The following is a 25,694-nucleotide window of genomic DNA, read 5'->3' on the forward strand; positions in this document are numbered from 1 at the left end:
TGTTTATAGCGCAACAAATAAAAACCGCAGAGGTGATCAAATTCCACCAAAAGAAGCTCTATTTGTGGGGAAAAAAGGACATAAATTTTATTTGGGTGCAGCATCACACGGCCGCGCAATTGTCAGTTAAAGCGACGCAGTGCTGTGTTGCAAAAAATGGCCTGTTCATTAAGGGATAAAATCTTCCAGTCTGTAAGTTATTCAAGTGGTAGTAAAAGGAAAATGGAAACCCTGTCAGCGGTGACAGCGCGACGCTGGAAGGCTTTGTTCTACGGTATTTCATAATGTGCTAGTGCAATGCATACTAGCACATTATGCCATTGCAGGGTTTTTTTTTTTTTTAAAGGTGTGATTAGCGGCGGGAGTCACTGTCCTGCTGCTTTCAATCAATTTCTGTGACGAGGGAGCAGGGGGTGGGCCTGAGCCGAACTGACTATCTATAGATGCAGACAGAGCGGCTCAGGAGCAAGTGGCTTCCTACGGGTGCACTCGGTGAAGAAGAGGAACTGGGGGTGCCGGCAGAGGACCCAAGAAGAGGAGGTAGGTACAACAGGTTTGTTATTTTAATTAAAAAATTTAAAAAAAAGCTTTACTATCAATTTATTGCCACACTTGTTTATATTTTTATACAGCCTCGCTCTTCTGAGAAAGCGGACAGCGAAACGCTTGGAGAACACATCGTCTATGTACATTATACACGAAGTGGACTCGGATAGAGAGCAAAACCATGACCACTGCTAAAACATATTGGTGGCGTTTGCAGACATTCCCTTAATAAGACATTAGTGATTTAGAGGCAAGATAAACGAGGGAAACCCGCATTTTAGGATGTTTCTGAAATGGCAATTGTAACAAAATTCACCTTTTTAATAATTTTTGAAACATCTGTTTAAAGTTTGTAATAAAGTACAAATGTATTATATTATATGACCTGAGATGCATTTTTAGCACCTTAACCACTTGTCTGACTGCGCTACAGACGAATGACAGCTACAGCGCAGTCGTCTAGTTCTGGGACGCCTTCATATGATGTTGTCCGTGATCGCTACCACTGCAGGGCGCGGCCGGCATGCTCTGTGATGGCAGTGTCCGGAGGACACTGCTGATCCCATACTGAGGTGAAGAGCCAATCAGCGGTCCTTTACCATGTGATCAGTTGTGTCCAATCACAGATGCCGGTTATTGGCATTCTTTTCCTCACACTGACAGCATGAGGATCGGAGAAGAGAGCCAATAACTGGCTTCTCTAAAGGGGACATGTACTCTGATAATCAGGGCAGTGATTATCAGTGTCCTGATCATCAATGCAGTCCCACCAGCGTCCTCCAGTGCTGCCAATGTGTGCCCACCTGTGCTGCCAATCAGTGCCTACCAGTGCCTCCTCATCAGTGTCACCTACCAGTGCCGCCTATTAGTTCTGCCTAGCCGTCTCGCCTCATCAGTGCAGCCTATTAGTGCGCATCAGCGCAGCATATCAGTGCCACCTCTCAGTGCCCATCAGCGCCACCTATTAGTGCCACGTATTAGTGGTCATCAGTGAAAGAGAAAAATTACATGTTTGCTATGAACATTTTTTGCTTTTTTTTTTCAAAATTTTCGGTCTTTTATTTTCATTTATTTAGCAAAAAATAAAAAACCTAGTGGTGATTAGATATCACCAAAATAAAACTCTATTTGTGTGAAATGTTTTTAAAGTATCTAAACAAACTCTACCCAAATTATCTAATTTTACAGCAAAGATTATATTTGTCCTAGGGATACATAAACGATTTCCTAAACATAAACGGGGTGCCATTATTGTTACGTTAGTTTTATGCCCACATCATTGCAAAGCCCTCTGTTGTATCTTCAGCTATGGGAGGGGCCTGTCAATGCTGGACGGGCGGGGTGGGGGGGGGGGGCAGGTTGGTGACATCTAACACAGCAGGGAAGTAATTGGGATTTAGAATTGGGGACAGGAGTTCCAATGACCCCACTGACAACCAGGCATTTCCTTATTTTGGAGGGATTTCCTCTTACTTCCTTTTTTGGCTATGAGACAGGGAATGAGGGGAAATCCCCCCAATAGGACACAGACAAAAATAAATTACAGGAGTAATTACCAGGGCACAAGCCTACCCTCTCTGTAACCAAAACTAAAAAAATCTAACAGGGGGTATAACCCTTCTTCACATGTCCTTAAGTACAAAGGGTTTGTCTTGCTTTAATAAATTCTGGGTCACTGACCTGTAACATGTGTGCTGTAAAAAAACTGTCAGAATGACTTCTCTCTATACATGTGTCTGGTCAGTGATTCATAGAAGGCGGAGCTCCAGCATGACAGCCAAGCCTAACATTTTCAGAAGGCGATCATCCTGCAGCCATCAGCCTGTCAAAATCAATGACAGGCTAAAATATACTTTGGTTGTGTGCACATCTAAGTGGTACTACAGGACCATATGCCCCGAACATATGTTTTCTGTATTCAGGGCACACATCCCTTTACATAAGTAATGCTCAAATGTGCATATAGCAGCTGCACATTCAAGTTGTCAATCGTTTTGCAGGAGAAAAAAAAAAAATCACATCTAGGGTTTGCTTAACATCTTCCCGCCTGGTCTATAGCAGAATGACGGCCGGCAGGGGGCTCCATTGTCCCGACTGGACATTATATGTTGCGGTGAATTGCCCAGACACACTGCATCTCCGATTATGGTAAAGAGCCTATGACGCAGGCTCTTGTATCACAGTGTAAATAGAAAGTGCCGGTTATCGGCATTCCTCTACTCACGCTGACAGGACGTGATTAGAGGAAAACCGGTAAGCGGCTCTCCGCTGATCATCAGTGATGCCTGCCAGTGCCCACCAGTGATGTCCACCTGTGATGCCAATCAGTGCCCATCAGTAATGCCTGTTAGTGCCTCCTCCTCAGTGCCGCCTATCAGTGCCCATCAGTGCCACCCATCAGTGTTACCTACCAGTGCCCATAAAGGCCATCAGTGCCGCCTATCAGTGCCCATCAGTGTCGCCCATCAGTGCCGCCTATCAGTGCCCATCAGTGCCGCCTATCAGTGCCGCCTATCAGTGCCGCCTATCAGTGCCCATCAGTGCCGCCTATCAGTGCCCATCAGTGCCGCCTATCAGTGCCCATCAGTGCCGCCTATCAGTGCCCATCAGTGCCGCCTATCAGTGCCCATCAGTGCCGCCTATCAGTGCCCATCAGTGCCGCCTATCAGTGCCCAACAGTGCCGCCTATCATTGCCCATCAGTGCCGCCTATCAGTGCCCAACAGTGCCGCCTATCAGTGCCCAACAGTGCTGCCTATCAGTGCCCAACAGTGCCGCCTATCAGTGCCCAACAGTGCCGCCTATCAGTGCCCAACAGTGCCGCCTATCAGTGCCCAACAGTGCCGCCTATCAGTGCCCAACAGTGCCGCCTATCAGTGCCAGCTAACAGTGCCCATCAGTGCCGCCTATCAGTGCCACCCAGTTTTACCTATCAGTGCCCATAAAGGCCATCAGTGCTGCCTATCACTGCCACCTATCAGTGCCCATCAGCGCCGCCTATCAGTACCGCCTATCAATGCCCATCAGTGCCGCCTATAAGTGCCAATCAGCGCTGCGTATAAGTGCCTCCTCATCAGTGCCCATCAATGCAGCCTCATCAGTGCACATCAGTGAAGGAGAAAAATTACTTATTTACCAAATTTTGTAACAGAAACTAAGAAAAACTTTTTTATTTTCAAAATTTTTGTTCTTTTTTCATTTGTTTAGCAAAAAATAAGAAATAAAAACAGCGGTGATTAAATACCACCAAAAGAAAGCTTTAGCTGTCTCAAACAAAAAAAAAAAAAAAAAATAAATAAAATATTTTGTTTGGGTACAATGTTGTATGACCGCGCAATAGTCATTCAAAAATTGACAGCGCGGATAGCTGAAAATTGGCCTGGTCAGGAAGGGGATCAAAGTGCCCGATATTGAAGTAGTTAATATATAAGTATCACACTTCCTCAGTGACATAAACCAGAAATTGACATTTAAAGGAGGTCATGTTGTATGAAAGGACAGAACGGTAGCACTCCCTTTGACAAGGATGGAAGAGGTCCCTGTGGCCTTTGCAACACATATATGGTTAAGGCATTGCCACCTACATATAAAGAAGGGTCTAGTTCTAGGAGAGTAAATAACCATACCTGCACTCCTCAGATTGGGATCTAGATCTGGCATCTCCTTGGCAGCATCTGGACTAACGCTATAGATGGATGCCCCCGCTTCATTGGTAATGCTGCAAAAATAAAAATCAGAAGACATTAATTATACTGAAAATAAATCGTATACAAAGCTTGGCCACAGACAGAGCAACCTTTAAAGGGTCAGTCCATGTGAAAGCAATATTTACTGATAGGTGGAGCAAGGTGGGTTGAGACAATGCCATGGTATCTTATAGTGTATGTTTCCGAAATGTTAACAGTTAGATGGGCTGACTCTTTTCCTGCTCACCATTGTGTGTTGAAGCTCCCCCTGCTCTATTCTCCATAAGACAAAATTAGGGATGCACCGATACCATTTTTTTTTTACAATGAGTACGAGTACCGATACTTTTTTTTTTTAGTACTCGCCGATACCAATTACCGATACCTACCGCAACTGTTTTGTTTACACTTCAGCTGTCAGCAATGGTACAAAGCATTGAAAAGTTATTTACAAATTAAATAAATTTATTTTTTCTTAATTTGGCGCTTTTTCAATGTGAAATGTGTAAATATATGTTAATATATATGTGTAAAAATATTCACTAACAAAGCAAATAAAAAAAAAGTTTTGTTTATCGTTTATAAAATAGACGTGAACAAAAGAAAAAAAGCAGGAAAATAATAATTAAATGGAGGAGAATAGGGAGTTAATTAAGGCTGATTAGAGCCAATTAAGGGTTATTAAAGGGTTAAATCAGGAACATTTGTTCATCCCTTTGATCTGCAGATAAAGAAACAGAAATATACAAAAAGAAACAAAGTTTCTTTTTATTTTAGTGTTTTAGGGCTGAGCAATGTTGTTAATAAACATTGCCGGCTTCTTTTTTTTTTTTTTGACAGCTCCAATTACCGGACCTCTTTAACACAGGGGAGACCCACTGACAGCTCAAAGAACCGAGCCTGAAAGTATCGGTTTCAGGTATCGGTGCATTTGCACGAGTACTGATACTTGTGCAAATACTCGGTATCAGCACAGATACTGATACTGATACTAGTATCGGTGCAACCCTAGACAAAATACCAGTACCAGTGACCCCTATAGGTAGAAGGGAGAATTGATAACAAAGCTGAATTTATGGTAAAACCAGATGAGCAAATAAAACTATTAAATAGATTTCTCCCAAGGGCATTAATGCAGCATAAAAAAAAAAAAGAAAAGAAAAGAAAAATTTAACTAAAAAGGGCTTTTAACCACTTAAAGACCAGCCTCCTTTTGGATTTTAGGTGTTTACATGTTTAAAACAGGTTTTTTTGCTAGAAAATTACTTAGAACCCCCAAACATTACATATTGTTTTTTTTTTTCTAACACCCTAGAGAATAAAATGGCAGTCAATGCAATACTTTTTTTTGCACTGTATTTGCGCAGCGGTCTTATAAGCGCACTTTTTTTTGGAAAAAATTCACTTTTTTGAATAAAAAAAAAAAATAAGACAACAGTAAAGTTAGCCCAATTTTTTTTTTTATAGTGTGAAATATAATGTTACGCCAAATAAATTGATACCCAACATGTCACGCTTCAAAATTGCGCCCGCTTGTGGAATGGCGTCAAACTTTTACTCTTAATAATCTCCATAGGCGACGTTTAAAAAATTCTACAGGTTGCATGTTTTGCGTTACAGAGGAGGTCTGGGGCTAGAATTATTGCTCTCGCTCTACCGATCGCGGCGATACCTCACATGTGTGGTTTGACCACCGTTTTCTTTTTTTTTTTTTCTTATTTGTTTTACTTTATTTTATTTATTTTTTCACTGTTTAAAAAAAAAAAATGGATCACTTTTATTCCTATTCCTGTAAACATCCCTTATAATAGAAAAAAGCATGACAGGTCCTCTTAAATATGAGATCTGGGGTCAAAAAGTCCTCAGATCTCATATTTCGACTTAAATGCCAAAAAAAACAAAAACTGTCGTTTGAAAAAATGACAAAAAAAAAAAATATGCCTTTAAGACAAATGGGTGGAGCTGACGTTATGACGTCGCTTCCGCCCTCCTATGGTATGGAGACGGGTGGGGGCCATCTTAGCCTCAATCGTCTCCATACCCAGGAAGTGACAGGTCCTGATCGCCTCCGCCGCTACTGCCGGCTCCGGTAAGGGGCGGAGCGGCGGGTGGCACCTCTCCCGCCGCCGATAACGGCGAATCCGCTGCAGAGACCACCATTATCGGGAATACGACCGGCTCCTGTAAAGATGGATACCTCGGTTGTGGCAGCAGCTGCTGCCGTTACCGAGATATCCACCTTCAAATTGCCGACGTATATGTACAGGAGCCGGTCGGTAAGTGGTTAATGTTAACATTCAACACACATATTGGTTAAAATATGAGCTCTGGTATATATGACCCCAACTATAATAATAAGTGATGTCCTTGAACAATGGCAGGTGACTTAAAAGGGTTGTAAAGGTACATTCCTCGGCGGCTGTCTCAGCTCCTCCCCGCAACAACTAACCACCTTAATGTGAGCTCCCTCGCATGGTGGTTAGTTATTGCGGGCGAGCTCCCGTGATACAGTCGGCGGCTATAGCCGCTCGCTGTATCACTCAGCCCCGCCCTCGGCGTGCCGCGTCATTGGCTGTGATTGACAGCAGCGCGAGCCAATGGCTGCGCTGCTTTCAATCCACCCACTATAGCCAATCAGCGACCAGGCTGATCGGCTGAATGGAGGTCGGGAGCGAGCGGCCGAGTTTCGAGGTGTCAGGTAAGTAAAACGTGGGGGGTGGGGGCGGCGGTATTTTCAAACGTTTTTTCACCTTAATGCATAGAATGCATTAAGGTGAAAAAATGTATACCTTTACAACCCTTTTAAAGGAATCTCCAACTTAGTATTCCTGCCCATGGGACCCTAAGGTGTTTTAATTACAATGATCAAAATTGTACCCCATGAAATGTTCCACATTTTGTCATGTTACAACCAAAAACATAAAATGTATTTTATTGGGATTTTATGTGATAGACCAACACAAAGTGGCACATAATTGTGAAGTGGAAGGAAAATGATAAATGGTTTTCAAAAGTTTTTACAAATAAATATGTGAAAAGTGTGGCGTGCATTTGTATTCAGCCCCCTTTTCTCTGAAACCCTCAACTAAAATCTAGTGGAACCAAGTGATTAATTAGTAAATAGACTCCACCTGTGTGTAATTTAATATCAGTAAAAATACAGCTGTTCTGTGAAGCCCTCAGAGGTTTGTTAGAGAACATTAGTGAACAAACAGCATCATGAAGGCCAAGGAGCACACCAGACAGGTCAGGGATTAAGTTGTGGAGAAGTTTAAAGCAGGGTTAGGTAATAATAAAATACCCCAAGCTTTGAAAATCTCATTGAGCACTGTTCAATCCATCATCCGAAAATAGAAAGAGTATGGCACAACTACAAACCTACCAAGACATGGTTGTCCAACTAAACTGACAGGCCGGGCAAGGAGAACATTCATCAAAGAAGAGCCAAGAGGTCCATGGTAACTCTGGAGGAGCTGCAGAGATCCACAGCTCAGGGTGGAGAATCTGTCCACAGGACAATTATTAGTTGTGCACTCCGCAAATCTGGCCTATATGGAAGAGTGGCAAGAAGAAAGTCATTGTTGAAAGAAATCCATAAGAAATCCCATTTGCAGTTTGTGAGAAGCCATGTGGGGGACACAGCAAACATGTGAAAGAAGGTGCTCTGGTCAGATGAGACAAAATTTGAACTTCTTGGCCTAAAAGCAAAATGCTATGTATGGGGAAAACTAACACTGCACATCACCCTGAACACATCATCCCCACCGTGAAACATGGTGGTGGCAACATGTTGTTGTGGGGATGTTTTTCTTCAGCAGGGACAGGAAAGCTGGTCAGAGTTGATGAGAAGATGGATGGAGCCAAATACAGGGCAATCTTAGAAGAAAACCTGTTAGAGTCTGCAAAAGACTTGAGACTGGGGCGGAGGTTCACCTTCCAGCAGAACAACGACCCTAAACATACAGCCAGAGCTACAATGGAATGGTTACGATTAAAGCATATTCATGTGTTAGAATGGCCCAGTCACAGTCCAGACCTAAATCCAATTGAGAATCTGTGACAAGACCTAAAAATTGCTGTTCACAGACGCTCTTCATCCAATCTGACAGAGCTTGAGATATTTTGCAAAGAAGAATGGGCAAAAATGTCCCTCTCTAGATGTGCAAAGCTGGTAGAGACATCCCCAAAAAGACTTGCAGCTGTAATTGCAGTGAAAGGTGGTTCTACAAAGTATTGACTCAGGGGGGCTGAATACAAATGTACCCCACAATTTTCACATACTTATTTGTAAAAAAAAAAATTGAAAACCATTTATCATTTTCCTTCCACTTCACAATGATGGGCCACTTTGTGTTGGTCTATCACATAAAATCCCAATAAAATACACTTACGTTTCTGGTTGTAACATGACAAAATGTGGAAAATTTCAAGGGGTATGAATACATTTTCAAGGCATTGTATGTGGGACTGGTATCTTATCTTTAAATGTAATATACACCAGAGCTCATATTTTAACTAATATGTGGTGAATTTTTTGAGGTTTTGAATTTTGAAGTATTACTTTGTTATATATGTAAATGGGGCACTTTGGGTTTTTGTTTTTTTTTGCTAACTAGATAAGCAAAATAGACTATAAATCAGCTGGGCTGATTATCGCCCAGCATTACTAAATTTAGATAATAGCCCATATTTAGGACAGGGTGCAATATAATATAATATCATATAAAATAATAATATATAATATAATATAATAATATAAAATAATACAACGTAGTATAATGATCAAGGGGTTCAATGTGTTCCCTGCAGAAGTTTTCTAAATGTATGGGGGGGGGGGGGGGGACTGTATGACCAGGGAAACACACAGATCCGTCTTCCTGTATAGCAGATGTTTATACAGATACAGATGTTTAGGCAGATCCCCGTTCTGTCACTGCGGGGGAACAATCGTGGGTGGCTGGCAGACACAGAGTCCTCCCCACCCTCTGATCGACTCCCCCCGCTGGCAAGTGGGCGCGCATGACCACAAACTAGAGTTCCCGAGCCGATGTAGAATGACGGCGGCTGGTCGGCGTGTGGGTAAACCAATAGCCAACAAGTGAAAAGTTTCACGGCAATGTTATGTAAATGTCAAAAATCTCCTTTTCAGCACTGTAACGAGAACACTAGCGCACATTTTTGTGAATGTTATTAGAAGTTAAGGTTTCTTATCCTATAAAGAATGTTCATAAAGCAACAAAAAGTAGAAGGGTGAACATACAAGACGAACAAGTCTAATGTTTCTGCTCCAAGTCATAAATCCACAGAATGGCCAATTTGAAGCCAAAAACCTCCCGCTAAGGTCAAGAAGAGAATGGCACTCCAGACTTAACCGCTTCCCGACCGGCGCACACCGATGTACGTCGGCAGAATGGCACGGCTGGGCAAATGGGCGCACCCGTACGTCCCCTTAAATTTGCCGCCATGCCATTGCGTGCGCGCTGGCCGGGAGCTCCGTGAGGCGGGTCGCGCGGACTCGATCGCCGCGGGAATACCCGCGATCGCCTCACGGAGAGGACGAACGGGGAGATGCTAATGTAAACAAGCATCTCCCCGTTCTGCCTAGTGACAGTGTCACTGATCTCTGCTCCCTGTCATCGGGAGCAGAGATCAGTGACGTGTCACACGTAGCCCCTCCCACCCACAGTTAGAAACACTCCCCAGGACATACTTAACCCTTACACTGCCCCCTAGTGGTTAACCCCTTCACTGCCAGTGTTATTTACACAGGAATCAGTGCATTTGTATAGCACTGATTGCTGTATTAATGCCAATGGTCCCAAAAATGTGTCAAAAATGTCCGATGTGTCCGCCATAATGTCGTAGTCACAATAAAAATCGCTGATCGCCATTACTAGTAAAAAAAAAAATTATTAATAAAAATGCCATAAAACTATCCCCTATTTTGTAGACGCTATAACTTTTGCACAAACCAATCAATAAACGCTTATTGCGATTTTGTTTACCAAAAATATGTAGAAGAATACGTATGGGCCTAAACTGAGGGGAAAAAATGTTTTTTTTAATATTTTTTGGAGATATTTATTATAGCAAAAAAGTAAAAAAAAAATGCGTTTTTTTTTTTTCAAAATTGTCGCTATTTTTTGGTTATAGCGCAAAAAATAAAAACCGCAGAGGTGATCAAATACCACCAAAAGAAAGTTCTATTTGTGGGAAAAAAAGGGTGTCAATTTTGTTTGGAAGCCACATCGCACAACCGCGCAATTGTCAGTTAAAGCGACGCAGTGCCGAATCGCAAAAAACGCACTGTCAGGAAGGGAGTAAAAAGTGGTTAAACAGCCACAGGGTTTTTAGATCTTAACCGACAGACATCCAGAGGGACAGGCGGACGCCAGCATATTGTCCGACACCGGGAACGCTGTCCATGGCAGGGATCGCAGTTATAGTAATGAATAGATGCAATCTGCACATCATGAACATCCATTCTGTACAGGCTGCCTTATTTTAAGTCACTGCTCTATGTTCTATAGAAGAAGTGGCGGGTGGTAGGTTAGGTTTCCATGTCTTAATAGGGAAATCCCAGCTCAAACCATGAAGGCATCAAACAAGGCAAATAGTCCAAAAAAAACACCTTGCAAAGCACATGCTGTTGAGCAAATAAACAAATAGATCAATTGGTTGTTAACAACTTTACTGTTTTCCTGCCCGGGCCAATTTTTAGCTTTTAGCGCTGTCACACTTTGAACGACAATTGCGCGGTCATGCAACGCTGTACACAAAGGACATTTTTGTCATTTTTTTTGAGACAGATAAAGCTTTCCTTTGGTGGTATTTAAAGCGGAAGTAAAGCCACCCATAAAACCGTTTCATTTCTGGCACATGCAGGAAATGTAACACTCCCATTGGTTGTGCTCTCAACCAAACTTGTCAAACCATCCAATGGCTGGTGTTATAACTTATCACATGTGCTGCATCATGGCAGTTGTAGATAAAACATAGGCCAAGATGGCAGCTTCCCTGGCTGAAAACGATAGGGGGGGGGTTTACTTCCACTTTAACCACTTCAGCCCCGGAAGATTTTACCCCCTTCCTGACCAGAGCACTTTTTACAATTTGGCACCCGCGTCGCTTTAACTGACAATTGCGCAGCCATGCAATGCTGTACCCAAACGAAATTTGCGTACATTTTTTCTCATAAATAGAGCTTTCTTTTGGTGGTATTTGATCACCTCTGCAGTTTTTATTTTTTTGCGCTATAAACAAAAAAAGAGCAGCAATTTTGAAAAAAAAAAAAAAAACAATATATCTTTTACTTTTTGCTTTTTGCTATAATAACCCCCCCCCCCCCCCCCCCCCCCCATTTTTTTCAAAAATAAATTTCTTCAACAGTTTAGGCCAATATATATTCTTCTACATCTTTTTGGTAAAATAAATCGCAATAAGCGTATATTGATTGGTTTGCGCAAAAGTCATAGCGTCTACAAACTATGGGAAAGATTTATGGCATTTTTATTTACTAGTAATGGTGGTGATCTGCGATTTTTAGCGGTACTGCAACATTGCGACGGACAGATCAGACCCTTTTGACACATTTTTTTTGGACCAGTGACATTTATATAGTGATCAGGGCTATAAAAATGCACTGATTACTGTGTAAATGTCACTGGCAGGGAAGGGGTTAACACAAGGGGGCGATCAAGGGGTTAACTGTGTGCTCCCTCAGCGTGTTCTAACTGTATTAAGATGTGACTTACTAGGGGAGGAGACATATCGTTGTTCCTACTTAGTAGGAACAAACAATATGTCTCCTCTGCCCTGACAGAACAGGGATTTGTGTGTTTACACACACAAATCCCTGTGCTGGCGCTGGTACATGTGATTGCGTGTGGCTGGGGGTGATCTTCCACACACATCTGGTCCCCCGCTATGAAGCACGCACACGCCCTCTGGTGGCCACTAAAAGGAAGGATGTACCCATATGGGATTTTGCCCAGGAGAGCCATTCTGCTGCAGTTTATCTGCGTGAGCCGGTCGGGAACCGGTTAATCACCAGTGGGTTTCTTTTTTTTTTTTGATAAAAAAAATTAAAAATACCAAAAATTTAAAAAAAAGAGAAAAAAAAAAAAAGAAAAAGATTTGCTTATTTCTGTTAGAAAAAAATGTAAATAAGTAATTTTTCGACTTCACTGATGAGGTGCCACTGATAAGGAGGCACTAATATGCACTGATAGGTGGCACTAATAGACAACACAAATGGCCACTGACTGGCATCACTGGTGGGGTTGCACTGATAATCACTGATTATCTGTGCAGATCTTCCCTGTCAGGAAATGCCGCTGATTGGCTCTCTTTTCTGATAACCGGCATTTCCTTGTTTGCATGTGATCAGCTGTGATTGGACACAGATATCACATGGGTAAAGAGCCTCGTCATCGGCTCTTCACCGAGATCGGTGATGACGTCATCCCAGAAGGAAAGAGCCACCTTGCACCCATCATTTTACTCTATAGTGGGCAGGAGGTGGTTAAACCCTCCATTAAAATATTATTAAATATTAAATGTGAATATTATTCATAATAATTTAAATGAAAGTGGAACTACACTTCACCTGAGCACCACAAACCAAAAATGCTATTTATTATTTTTAATATTTAAAGCAATCTCCCCCATCCAACCATGTCTCCATGCTTTATGTTACCGAGCAATCACTTTGAAAAACATCCCCCTAGCATTTCTGAACATGGCCATCTTGAATAAGGGCAGATGATTCATGTAGAATTAACTTTCTGGAATTCATCTGCCCCTAGCTCAGGGATGAAAGCAGGAGGGTGTGCTTAGCTGAGAAAGCTCCTCTTCCTTTCCTGTAGACTCCTGGGATATACAACATCATTTGCCTAGGCAAGAAACCAGGAAGTAAGCCAGAAATGATAGGGGGATGTTTTTCAAAGTGATTTTCTGGAACAATAAAGCACGGAGACACGGATGGACTGGCGGATTTGCTTTGAATATTAAAAAATGAATACAATTGTATTTTTTGGTTTGCAGTGGTCAGATTCAAGGTAGTTCGGCTTTAATGTAAATAACAATGTTACCCTGCCCTAAGGGTTTAATACTACTTTAAAGTAGAACTATAGGCAAAACCTTTTTTTTTTTTTCATTTTGGACACAGCAAGTGAGAATGATAACCCCTGTCAGTTTTTTTTTTTTTTTTTTTGCCATCTGTGCCCCAATGCGGAGATTTACCTTCACTTCCTGCCCCTTAGACAAAACAGGAAGTGAGAGGAAATCACTACAAATTAAGGGAATCCCTTGGGAACCCTCAGGTGACCAGAACTAGTGTTCCCACTGGAAGATTTCCCCTCTATTAAGTTTCTGAGGACAACCCAAATTTTTCTTTTACTTTCAATGAGAATGGTAAACAGGACCAAAAAAAACCCAAAAAACAACAAAGAACAAAAAACACAACAATAATAATAATGTACGAAACCACCACACATTCCCTTCAGGGAGACATCCCCCCATTATTCCAGATAAGACATTTACTTGCCCTTAGTTGGTATTTTTGCAATTGAAGCAACTTTTTTTAATGGTTTCAGCAGATATTTTCTGGCTCCCTAAAACTGTCTGAATTTTCAATGCATTTATCCATGAACCATTATAATTTTTATTACTATTATTTCATAATTTTTTGGTAAGTTTGAAGACAGAAGAGGACGAGCAAAGCAAAAAAAAAAATTATATAATGGGACACAATTACAGGTACAATATATATTATCTATGAACTTAGGTGTGTGCAGCCTATTACATAAAGGTGGGCAGCCCAAAGCTCAAACACACTCGCCTTTCTCTGCAGCCTCAGCTGCACTGGACACTGAATAAATGGGAAGTGCTCTGTGCTGAGTGGCTTCCTGTTCATTGACAAACTGAAGCATAGCAAACACAGTTTACTATGCTTCTGTTAAGAATAAACACAGTGAGTGGGTGTGTTCACTGTGTTCATTTAGTAAAGGAAGGCGCTGGTATATGACATATTTACCAGCCCCCTTCCCCAATCTCTATCCTGAAATATCCCCTGCAGCAGCCGGGGGGGAGAGGAGGGGAGCCAGCAGCACTGGGCGTGTGGGGAGCGGGGGGAGGGGGGGGATTGGCACTGCATGTAGTGATTAGGGTGTGCCAACCTATGACTATGAATGAAGTACAGAAAAGCCTTAAGACACAAAATGGAGAGAAGACGCTTGGTTGATATAGTCAGCAACGGCTCATTGGTTGTTAAAATAAACAAAAAAGCGCTAAAAGCCTATACATGCTTTAACAGGTTAATATGTTTTTGTTTTTTTTTAAAGCCATTTTCATTTTTTTTTTTTTTTTAATCTGTAGTTTTTATTAAGTAATACCTGGTGATCCTGCCATGAAAGTCCTAGATCAGACAGTTCCTGTTATGGATTAACAGCAGGTTGGCCCTGATTCCCAATTGTTCTCATGTGTCGTCACATAAGCTTCTGATGGAGACAAGTGACAACCCCCATATGGTCCACTGTTGTCACCATCAGGAAACAATCCCTGAGGAATGCCATGCAGCCATCATCGCTGGAGGGCACGTCGACAGGACATGGCTACTAAAATTAAAACAAATGCTTTAGTAAACTAATTGTCATTCATTTCCCTCTGGGTGATCGATGTACATTGCAAGGATTTTAACAAACTTTGTTGCCGATTCCTACCTTTTGTTATTCTGAAGAAATCCTTGTGTGTTTGTCTGTGTCCATGTGTAGAATTGAGTCTAATGGGAGCGGTTTCATAATTATCAATCAGCTGCTGCACCTGCAGGGCTCTAATGAGTTAAATTGCTGGGCCTTAGATGTGATTTTTTTTAAATTGCGAGTATCTTACCAAAGATGACATTTTTGTTGCAGGAGATGCCTAGAATCTGACTATATATATCTGTATCTTAGTGCAGACCTCTGGGAAAATCAGTGAGCCAATCAGACAAGCAGGAAATGACATATCTCGGTAGCAATCTGTACACCATCTGTGTACAGAAGACCTCCAGGCAGCCATATTGCATTGCACTTTACAGAAAATTACAGAGCTGCAGATTGAAAAGGAAAGGTCATTTTTAATAACATTAAATTACGATATGACTTGCGTCGCAATTGTATACACTATATTTTTTTTTCCTTTGCCATTTTTTTTTCCCTACAAAACTTACCCTTTAACCACTTCTGGACCGCCCCACACAGATATACTGTGGCAGGGCGGTCCTCTTGAATGAAATCACGTACCTGTACGTGATTTCGTGCACTGGATCTGGAGGCGCGTGCTGCTGACGATCCGCACCCGCTGTGGACACAGCGGGAGCCAATCAGCGGGTCCGGCGGACCCGATGTTCACCGGCACCTCACAATCGATCTGAGGAGAGGCAGAACCCCATCCTGGGAGAGGGGAAGATAGAGATCTTGTGTTTCTGCTAAGCAAGAACACGGATCTCTGTCTTCCCACAGTCAAAGCACTTCCCCCACAGTTAGAAAGCACCCTCTAGGAGCACGTTTAACCCTTTGATCCCCTACGTTAACCCCTTCCCTGCCAGTGTCATTAGTACAGTGACAGTGCATGTTTTTTTTAGCACTGATCACTGTATGGGTGCCACTGGTCCCCAAAAAGTGTCACTTAGTGTCAGATTTGTCCGCCGCAATGTCGCAGTCCCACTAAAAATTGCTGATCGCCGCCATTACTGATAAAAAAAAAAATTAAAAAATGTAAATTCCATAAATATATCCCATAGTTTGTAGACGCTATAACTTTTGTGCAAACCAATCAATATAAGCTTATTGGGATTTTTTTTACCAAAAATATGTAGCAGAATACATAAAGGCCTAAACTGATGAATAAATTTGATTTTTTAAATTTTTTTATTGGGTGTGTTTTATAGCAGCCAGTTAAAAAATATGTTTGTTTGTTTTTTTTAAATTGTTGCTCTTTTTTTGTTTATAGCGCAAAAAATAAAAACCACAGAGGTGATCAAATACCACCAAAAGAAAGCTCGATTTGTGGGGGAAAATGTCATCAATTTTATTTGGGTACAGAGTCGCACGACTGCGCAATTGTCAGTTAAAGCGACATAGTGCCGTATCCCAAAAAATGGCCTGGTCGTGAAGGGGGGTAAATCTTCCGGGGCTGAAGCGGTTAATCATGCCTATTTGATAGAGTGCGCTACACTGTTGTAAAATAAGGCTCCTACGTCCCAGATTACTATATATGCAAAAATATGGAATTTAAAACCACACCACTGTATTACAAAATATGTAGGGAAAAAAAAATCATATTTGACAATGAACCATATCTAAAATATTACAAAAGATAACTCTTTCAAGACGGGACTGTTACTAAACAATACTATACAGCACCCCAAATACAACAACATGTGGTCTGTGATGAATTTATCCAGTACTGCTCAACATGTTTTGCAGGGTTACAGCTTCCTCAGGAAGAGTGTTTGAAAGAGCAATCATTTGCAGAGGATAAAAAGCACAGAAAACATACAAAAGACAATTAACAGAAAACTATACACACAAAAATTACATTAAAAAAAAATTATTTTTCTGTGTGTTCTTTAGAAGCTTCCTGTGGCCAATGCAAGGAAACACATATTTTGTAATAAAATGCTGTGGTTCTAAATTACATATTTTGTTATGAGTCATGCTTATAATGACACAAATACAACAAAAAAAGATAATAACAGCATTAGCAGTAATAATATTAACTTTTAAAATATAATGTTAAATTCAGGTGATTATTTTTTCTTAACATTTTTACAATATGTAGAAAAAATAATAATAATAATTACAGATAGTAGGATTACTGAAAAGAATGACTTAAGTTATTAAAAAAATATTTAAAGAAAAGCCATAAAAGTAATATTAGGAAAAAAAAAAAAAATACATGTTTTTGTAACAATGTTAAACACTACATAAGGATATTCTGAAAAATATCATAATAAGTTTACAGTAATAATAACAATCATATTATTAATATTACAAAGATAAAAATGTAAATTACAATTATAATACAGGATTTTTTATTCAGTATTTGCACCCACCTCTGCAATCTCAATAAAAGACTGTACAGAACCAGGCCAGATGCTGTTATTTTAATGGGTTACACAGAAAAATGTCTGAAAAAGTAACATTTACTACTCAGCACCAATTAAACAAAAAAATAAAATAAAATTATATATATATATATATTTTTTTTAAATATATATATATATATATATATATATATATATATATATATATATAGACATTGGGCAGCCAGTAAAAGTAATAAGGAGTAGACGCAACTCATGTTGCACAATTATGGCACAGCGCTCCTTTGTATAAAGCGCGAAGAAATCCTCTCAGACAAGATAAAATGGATAAAAGAAAAAAAAAAAAAAGAGCGTCTACTTCCATTTTAACAATTGAACAGATTCCTTCTAAATGCACTTTCCAAGAGACTTTCTGAGTAATTTATCACAGCTCTTCTAAACAATCAGAGGACTGCAGTTGCATTTTCGTTAAGATTGCATATAGCCTAAACAAGGCAAAAAAAGGTGCTTGAAAGATAACACATAACAAGAGCGCCACCTAATGGTCACTTCTTCAAACAAGAAATATTGAGATTTTCCTCTCTAAATACTAATATTTTGATGGGGAAGAAAAAAAATTATATACAGCAGGTAAAATAAGTATTGAACATGTCACCATTTTTCTAGGTAAATCTATTTCAAAAGGGGCAATTGACATGAAAATATCACGTCGGTAATAACCCATGCAATCCATGCATACAAAGAAACCAAAACAGATAAGATCAGAAATGAAGTTATATGTAATAAAATGGGATGACATCGGGAAAAAGTATTGAACACACCAACTGAAATTTATTTAATACTTCATACAAAATCCTTTGTTGGTAATGACAGCTTCAAGATGCCTCCTGTATGGAGAAACCAGTCGCATGCGTTGCTCAGGTGTGATTTTGGCCCATTCTTCCACACAAACAGTCTTTAAATCTTGAAGGTTCCATGGGCCTCTTCTATGAACTCTGATCTTTAGTTCTTTCCATAGATTTTCTATTGGATTCAAGTCAGTTGATTGGCTGGGCCATTCTAGCAGCTTTATTTTCTTTCTTTGAAACCAATTGGGCGTTTCCTTGTCTTTGTGTTTGGGATCATCCTCTTGCTGATATGTCCACCATCGTTTCATCTTCATCCTCCTGGTAGATGGCAGCAGGTTTTTATCAAGAATATCTTGGTACATTTTTCCATTCATCCTTCATTCAATGACATGACGTTTTCCAGTACCGTATGCTGAAAAACAGCCCCACACCCCGATGTTCCCACCACCAAACTTCACTATTGGTATTGGGGTGTTTTTGGGGTGATGTGCCATCTGATCTCCTAACATGGTGTGTATTATGTCATCCAAAGAGTTCAATTTTGGTCTCATCTGACCAGACTATATTCTCCCAGTATTTGTGGTGTAAATGTTGTGCAGCGAACTTTAAACGCATTTCGACATGCTTTTTCTTCAGCATTGGAGTCTTGTATGGAGAACATGCATACAGGCCATTGTGGATGATGCATTACTTATTGTTTTCTTTCAAACAATTGTACCTGCTAATTCCAGGTCTTTCTGAAGCTCTCCACAAGTGGTCCTTGGCTCTTCTGATAATTCTTTTCACACCTGTCAGAAATCTTGCGAGGAGGACCTGGTCATGGCCGGTTCATGGTGAAGTTCCATTTCTGGATTATGGCCCCAATGGAACATTAAGACGTTTAAAAAACCTTCTGTAACCAATGCCATTAGAGTTTTGCAACAATAAGGTTGCAAAGTTCTTGAGAAAGCTCTTTGCTTTTACCCACCATGAGATGTTTCTTGTGCGACACCTTGGTAATGAGACACCTTTTTTAGGCCATCAGTTGAGACTGAAGCAGCTGATATTAATTTTCAGTGACAAGGGGGCAGGATTGCTTTCTTTTTTTTTACTGATTACTGATATATTTCAGCTGGTGTCTTGGCTTTTTGCACCTCCCTTTCTTCATGTGTTAAATACTTTTACCAACATGTGGTGAAAAGTTTATGTCAATAGCACCTTTAGAAATATATTTACCTAGAAAAGCGGTGACGTGTTCAATACTAATAGTGGGTAATAATTTAACCCCCGTGTGTGTGTGTGTGTGTGTGTGTGTGTGTGTGTGTGTATATATATACACACACACACACACACACTAACCAGGCCACTTTATTAGGTACACCTGTAACCTGTTCCATTGCTTGGTAACACAAACTGCTAATCAGCCAGTAATGGTAACTAGTAACTCAAATAACCACTGGTTACATCCAAGGTATGCAGAATACCATCTCTGAATGCACAACACATGGAACCTTGAAGCAGATGGGCTACATCAGCAGAAGACCACACCGGGTTCCACTCCTGTCAGCTAAGAACAGGAAACCAAACAGGAAACTGAGGTTACAATTTGCACAGGATCACCAAAATTGGACAATAGAAGATTGGAAAAATGTTGCCTGGTCTGATGAGTCTCAATTTGAGCTGTGACATTCAGATGGTGGGGTCAGAATTTGGCGTAAACAACATGAAAGCATGGATCCATCCTGCCTATCAACGGTTCAGGCTGGTGGTGGTGAAATGGTGTGGAGGATATTTTCTTGGCACACTTTGGGCCCCTTAGTACCAATTGAGCATCGTTTAAATGCCACGGCCTACCTGAGTATTGTTGCTGACCATGTCCATCCCTTTATGACTACAGTGTACCCATCTTCTGATGGCTCCTTCCAGCAGAATAATACACCATGGGGGACAGATTCCTCCATATACACTGACTGTGTTGATGGGGGAATCAAGCCATTTTCTTTCCTTCGCCCCCCATGATGGGAGGAAATTAAATTGCATTACCTAAGCTCTGGGGAACTTGGTTTTATCTACTCATTTCCGCTCAATTCCACATTTTCTTTGTCAGTTATTAATTGATAAAATTGCTCAATACTTTAGCATAATGCTGTGTTCCCTGCACTCCCGTATAAAGCTGGCCAACACCGCCCACACCATGCATCCATCTTTAGACTTGTACTGCCAGCTTAACACTGATGTGATTCTGACTGCAAATATTTGCAAAACAAATAATCGTATATTCTCAAATTACAGTATAACAAAGAACTAAGTCATATTATAAAACCAACAAAAGCCTTGCAAAATCACTCTGAAAGTCAGATTAATATTTGTCTTCCAGCCTATAAATAATGTCGGTAATAATGTTAGATCTCTGTTCTATGGTGCAATTAAATTATATTATATATATATATCCATATAAATGCGCGCGCGCACACACACACACACCGGGTAAGACAAGTATTCAACACGTCACCATGTTCCTAGGTAAGTATACACTATATTGCCAAAAGTATTGGGACTCCTGCCTTTACACACACATGAACTTTAATGGCATCCCAGTCTTAGTCCGTAGGGTTCAATATTGAGTTGGTCCACCCTTTGCAGCTATAACAGCTTCAACTCTTCTGGGAAGGCTGTCCACAAGGTTTAGGAGTGTGTCTATGGGAATGTTTGACCATTCTTCCAGAAGTGTATTTGTGAGGTCAGGCACTGATGTTGAATGAAAAGGCCTGGCTCGCAGTCTCCACTCTAATTAATTCCAAAGGTGTTCTATCGGGTTGAGGTCAGGACTCTGTGCAGGACAGTCAAGTTCCTCCGCCCCAAACATGCTCATTCACACTATATTGCCAAAAGTATTCGGCCACCCCTCCAAATAATTGGTGGAGGGGGATTATGGTGTGGGGGTTGTTTTTCAGGGGTTGGGCTTGGCCCCTTCGTTCCAGTGAAGGAAACTCTTAAGGCATCAGCATACCAAGACATTTTGGACAATTTCATGCTCCCAACTTTGTGGGAACAGTTTGGGGATGACCCCTTCCTGTTCCAACATGACTGCACACCAGTGCACAAAGCAAGGTCCATAAAGACATGGATGAGCAAGTTTAGGGTGGAGGAACTTGACTGGCATGCACAGAGTCCTGACCTCAACCTGACCTTTGAAATGAATTAGAGCACAGACTGAGCCAGGCCTTCTCGGCCAACATCAGTGCCTGACTTCTCAAATGCACTTCTAGAAGAATGGTCAAACATTCCCATAGACACACTCCTAAACCTTGTGGACAGCCTTCCCAGAAGAGTTGAAGCTGTTATAGCTGCAAAGGGTGGGCCAACTCAATATTGAACCGTACGGACTAAGACTGGGGTGCCATTAAAGTTCATGTGCAAAAGCAGGTGTCTCAATACGTTTGGCAATATAGTGTGTGTGTGTGTGTGTACACACAGTAGTGCTTATAAGTTTACATACCCTGGCAGAATTTATGATTTCTTGACCATTTTTCAGAGAATATGATTGATAACACAAAAACTTTTCTTTCACTCATGATTAGTGTTTGGCTGAAGCCATTTATTATCAATCAACTGTGTTTACTCGCTTTAAATCATAATGGCAACAGAAATACCCAAATGATTAAAAGTTTACATACCCTAGTTCTTAATACTGTGTATTGCCCCCTTTAACATCAATGACAGCTTGAAGTCTTTTGTGGTATTTGTGGATGAGGCTCTTTATCTTCTCAGATGGTAAAGCTGCCCATTCCTCTTGGCAAAAAGCCTCCAGTTCCTGTAAATTCTTGGGCTGTCTTGCATGAACGACATGTTTGAGATCTCCCCAGAGTAGCTCAATGATATTGAGGTCAGGAGACTGAGATGGTTACTCCAAAACCTTCACTTTATTCTGCTGTAGCCAATGACAGGTCGACTTGGCCTTGTGTTTTGGATCATTGTCATGTTAGAATGTCCAAATACGTCCAATGCACAGCTTCCTGGCTGATGAATGCAAATGTTCCTCCAGTATTTTTTGATAACATACTGCATTCATCTTGCCATCAATTTTTACCAAATTTCCAGTGCCTTTGTAGCTCACATATCCCCAAAACATCAGCGATCCACCTCCGTGTTTCACAGTAGGAATGGTGTACCTTTCATCATAGGCCTTGTTGATTCCTCTCCAAATGAAGAATTTATGGTTGTGGCCAAAAAGCTTAATTTTGGTCTCAATCACTCCAAATGACTTTGTGCCAGAAGGTTTGAGGCTTGACTCTGTGCTGTTTGGCATATTGTAAGCGGGATACTTTGTGGCATTTGCGTAGTAATGGATTTCTTCTGGTGACTCGACCATGCAGCACATCTTTCTTCAAGTGCCTCCTTATTGTGCATCTTGAAACAGCCACACCACATGTTTTCAGTGAGTCCTGTATTTCACCTGAAGTTATTTGTGGGTTTTTATTTGCATCCCAAACAATTTTCCTGGCAGTTGTGGCTAAAATTTTAGTTGGTCTACCTGACCGTGGTTTGGTTTCAACAGAACCCCTCATTTTCCACTTCTTGATTAGAGTTTGAACACTGCTGATTGGCATTCTCAATTCCTTGGATATCTTTTTATATCCCTTTCCTGTTTTATAAAGCTCAACTACCTTTTCCCGCAGATCCTTTGACAATTCTTTTGCTTTCCCAATGAATCAGAATCCAGAAACATCAGTGCAACACTGGATGAAAGATGCAAGGGTCTGTCAGGAGTCCAGAAACTCATTGACCTTTGATATACACCCACACTAATTACAAGCAAACAGATCACAGGTGAGGATGGTTACCTTTCATAGCCATTCAAACCCCTTTGTGTCAACTTGTGTGCATGTTATCAGGCCAAAATCACCAGGGTATGTAAACTTTTGATCAGGGTCATTTGGGTAGTTTCTGTTGTCATTATGATTTAAAAAGACTAAACACAGTAGATTGATAATAAATGGCTTCAGCCAAATACGAACTATGAGTGAAAGAAAAGTTTTTGTGTTATCATTCATATTCTCTGAAAAATGGCCAAGAAATCATACAGATCACAGGTGAGGATGGTTACCTGACCCCTTTCACAATGAAGCGCTATAGCGCTAAAAATAGCGCCTGCAAAGCGCCTCTCCTTTCACACTGGAGTGGTGCGCTGGCAGGACGCTAAAAAAAGACCTGCAAGCAGGATCTTTGAGGCGCTGTAGGAGTGGTGTATACACCGTTCCCAAAGCATCCCTGCCCATTAAACTTAATTGGCGGCGCTTTTAACCCTTTCTCAGCCATTAACAAGGGTTAAAAGTTCCCCGCTAGCGGCCAAAAAGCGCAGCAAAAACGACAGTAGAGCGCCGCTAAAAAAAGCGGCGCTTTACCGCCGACGCCCCGGGTGCTGTCAGTGTGAAAGTGCCCTTAATAGCCATTCAAACCCCTTTGTGTCAACTTGTGTGCATGTTATCAGGCCAAAATCACCGGGGTATGTAAACTTTTGATCATTTGGGTAGTTTTTGTTGCCATTATGATTTAAAAAGAGTAAACACAGTTGATTGATAATAAATGGCTTCAGCCAAACACTAAAGAAATGTTTTTGTGTTATCATTCATATTCTCTGAGAAATGGCCAAGAAATCATAAATTCTGCCAGGGTATGTAAACTTATGAGCACAAATATATATATATATATATATATATATATATATATATATATATATATATATATATATATATATATATATATATATATATATATACATACATACACACACATATACATACATACACACAAATAACAACAACAACAATAAAAGCACCCATATTGCAAAAAATGAAAAAATGTGCAATTATTAATTTTTTTGCAGAAACCGCAAAGCCGTACAACAGCAATCAGTAGGTTATGAGTGCAATGCAAAGACTCCTGCAGACTGTTCCGCCAGCCCCAGGTCTGTACAGGATAACCATCCATATTCCCATCACACAAATTCCTGGAAGAGGTTCTAGGAAACATACGTTATTTTATACTGACAGCTGAATTTTATTATAGATAAAACTACCAAGTGCATTGTAGAAGCTGCTGAACCGGTTTTGTAGCACTTGTTCTCTGTAGTTCAAATCAGAGGAGCAGGAGAGAGTGAGAATGCGGTTTCCCAGTGATACAGTACAGTGAGCAGCTTCTACAATACATTTAATAGTTTTATCTGTAATAAAATTCAGCTGTCAGTATAAAATAACGTATGTTTCCTTGTTCTTCTGCAGAGCCAAAGAAAGGCTAATGAAACCCCATGAATAGAAGGAAAAACAAGGTGCTACAACCCACAACCAACCAAACTTAAAGTGGAACTAAACCATCCTACCCTTTCCAGCCAAGGAAGCTGCCATCTTAGTCTCTGTTTGACCTGCCATTGCCAGGATGGTGCACATGTGCTCAGTTATGACACCAGCAATTTGATGGATTGACAGTTCAACGGACAGCACGAGCAACTGTAACCATTTATCATTTTCGGCAGGGTTCTCCAAACTTTCCAAACAAAAGGGCCAGTTTACTGTACTTGAGGCTTTTTGGGGTGGGGTCAGACTTTGGCCAGTAAAAGTAGAAAATGCCCCGACATCAGTGTGGGAGTAAACAATGCCCCATCATTGGTTTTAGTGGGATGAATAGTGCCTCATTCTTGGCATGAGTGGGAGGAATAATACCTCATTGATGGTGTCAGTGGGAGGAATGGTGCCCATCATTGGTGTTAGTTGGCGGAAAAGTGTCCCAAGGGCCAGATAAGTTGCAAAAAAGGGCCACATCTGGCCCTTTGGTCACAGGTTGGAGACCACCGATTTACGGCATACCTTGAATGTAACTGTTTTGGGTTCAAATCAATGGGTTTAGTTCCACTTTAAGTTCACCAAATATTTTTTCTCACTCCATTTTCACTATTGTCATTGTATTTTTTTTTTACTCTACAGTGCTTTTCCCCTTTTTGTTCCTCCCATCTGCCTTGACCTCGGGCCTGTTCCTGGACAGAGCAGATCCTGTGGGTCTATTCCCATGTCCCTGTCATCCCTTTTTGTATCTACTGTTTGGATTGCGTTTGTTACATTTTTTTTCTTTCTTTGGTTGATATGTAAGTACAGTATATTCACTGAGGGAGTTAATGATCACAATCTTCAGTGGGTTTATTATCTCTTTTTTTTTTTTTTTTACATGGTCTCTCCACAGATAAATTAACCACTTCAGCTCCGGAAGGTTTACTCCCCTTCATGACCAGGCCATTTTTTTGTGATACAGCACTGCATTACTTTAAGTGACAATTGCGCGGTCGTGCGACACTGTACCCAAATAAAATTGATGTCCTTTTTTTTCCCCCACAAATAGAGCTTTCTTTTGGTGGTATTTGATGACCTCTGTGGTTCTTATTTATTGTGCTAGGAACAAAGAACGACCGACAATTTAGAAAAAAGAAAACAATATTTCTTACTTTCTGCTTTAAAATATATCCAATAAAAAATGTAAAAAACTTAATTTTCTTCATCAA

The 25,694-nt window shown here is 40.7% G+C and overlaps 1 protein-coding gene and 1 pseudogene across 1 annotated transcript in view; one reads left to right on the top strand and one right to left on the bottom strand.

Moving 5' to 3' along the window:
* Nucleotides 1-25,694, bottom strand: part of LOC141140930 (S1 RNA-binding domain-containing protein 1-like) — a 296,826-nt gene that overhangs the window by 157,386 nt on the left and 113,746 nt on the right. Inside the window, exon 16 of the mRNA XM_073628483.1 lies at nt 4,172-4,263. Within this exon, the coding sequence (XP_073484584.1) occupies nt 4,172-4,263 (92 nt within the window). The remainder of the gene's footprint in view (nt 1-4,171; nt 4,264-25,694) is intronic.
* LOC141141638 (U6atac minor spliceosomal RNA) lies at nt 4,028-4,133 on the top strand (annotated as a pseudogene).

The sequence above is a fragment of the Aquarana catesbeiana genome, linkage group LG04 (assembly GCF_042186555.1).
Source record: "Aquarana catesbeiana isolate 2022-GZ linkage group LG04, ASM4218655v1, whole genome shotgun sequence".
Lineage (NCBI taxonomy): Eukaryota > Metazoa > Chordata > Amphibia > Anura > Ranidae > Aquarana > Aquarana catesbeiana.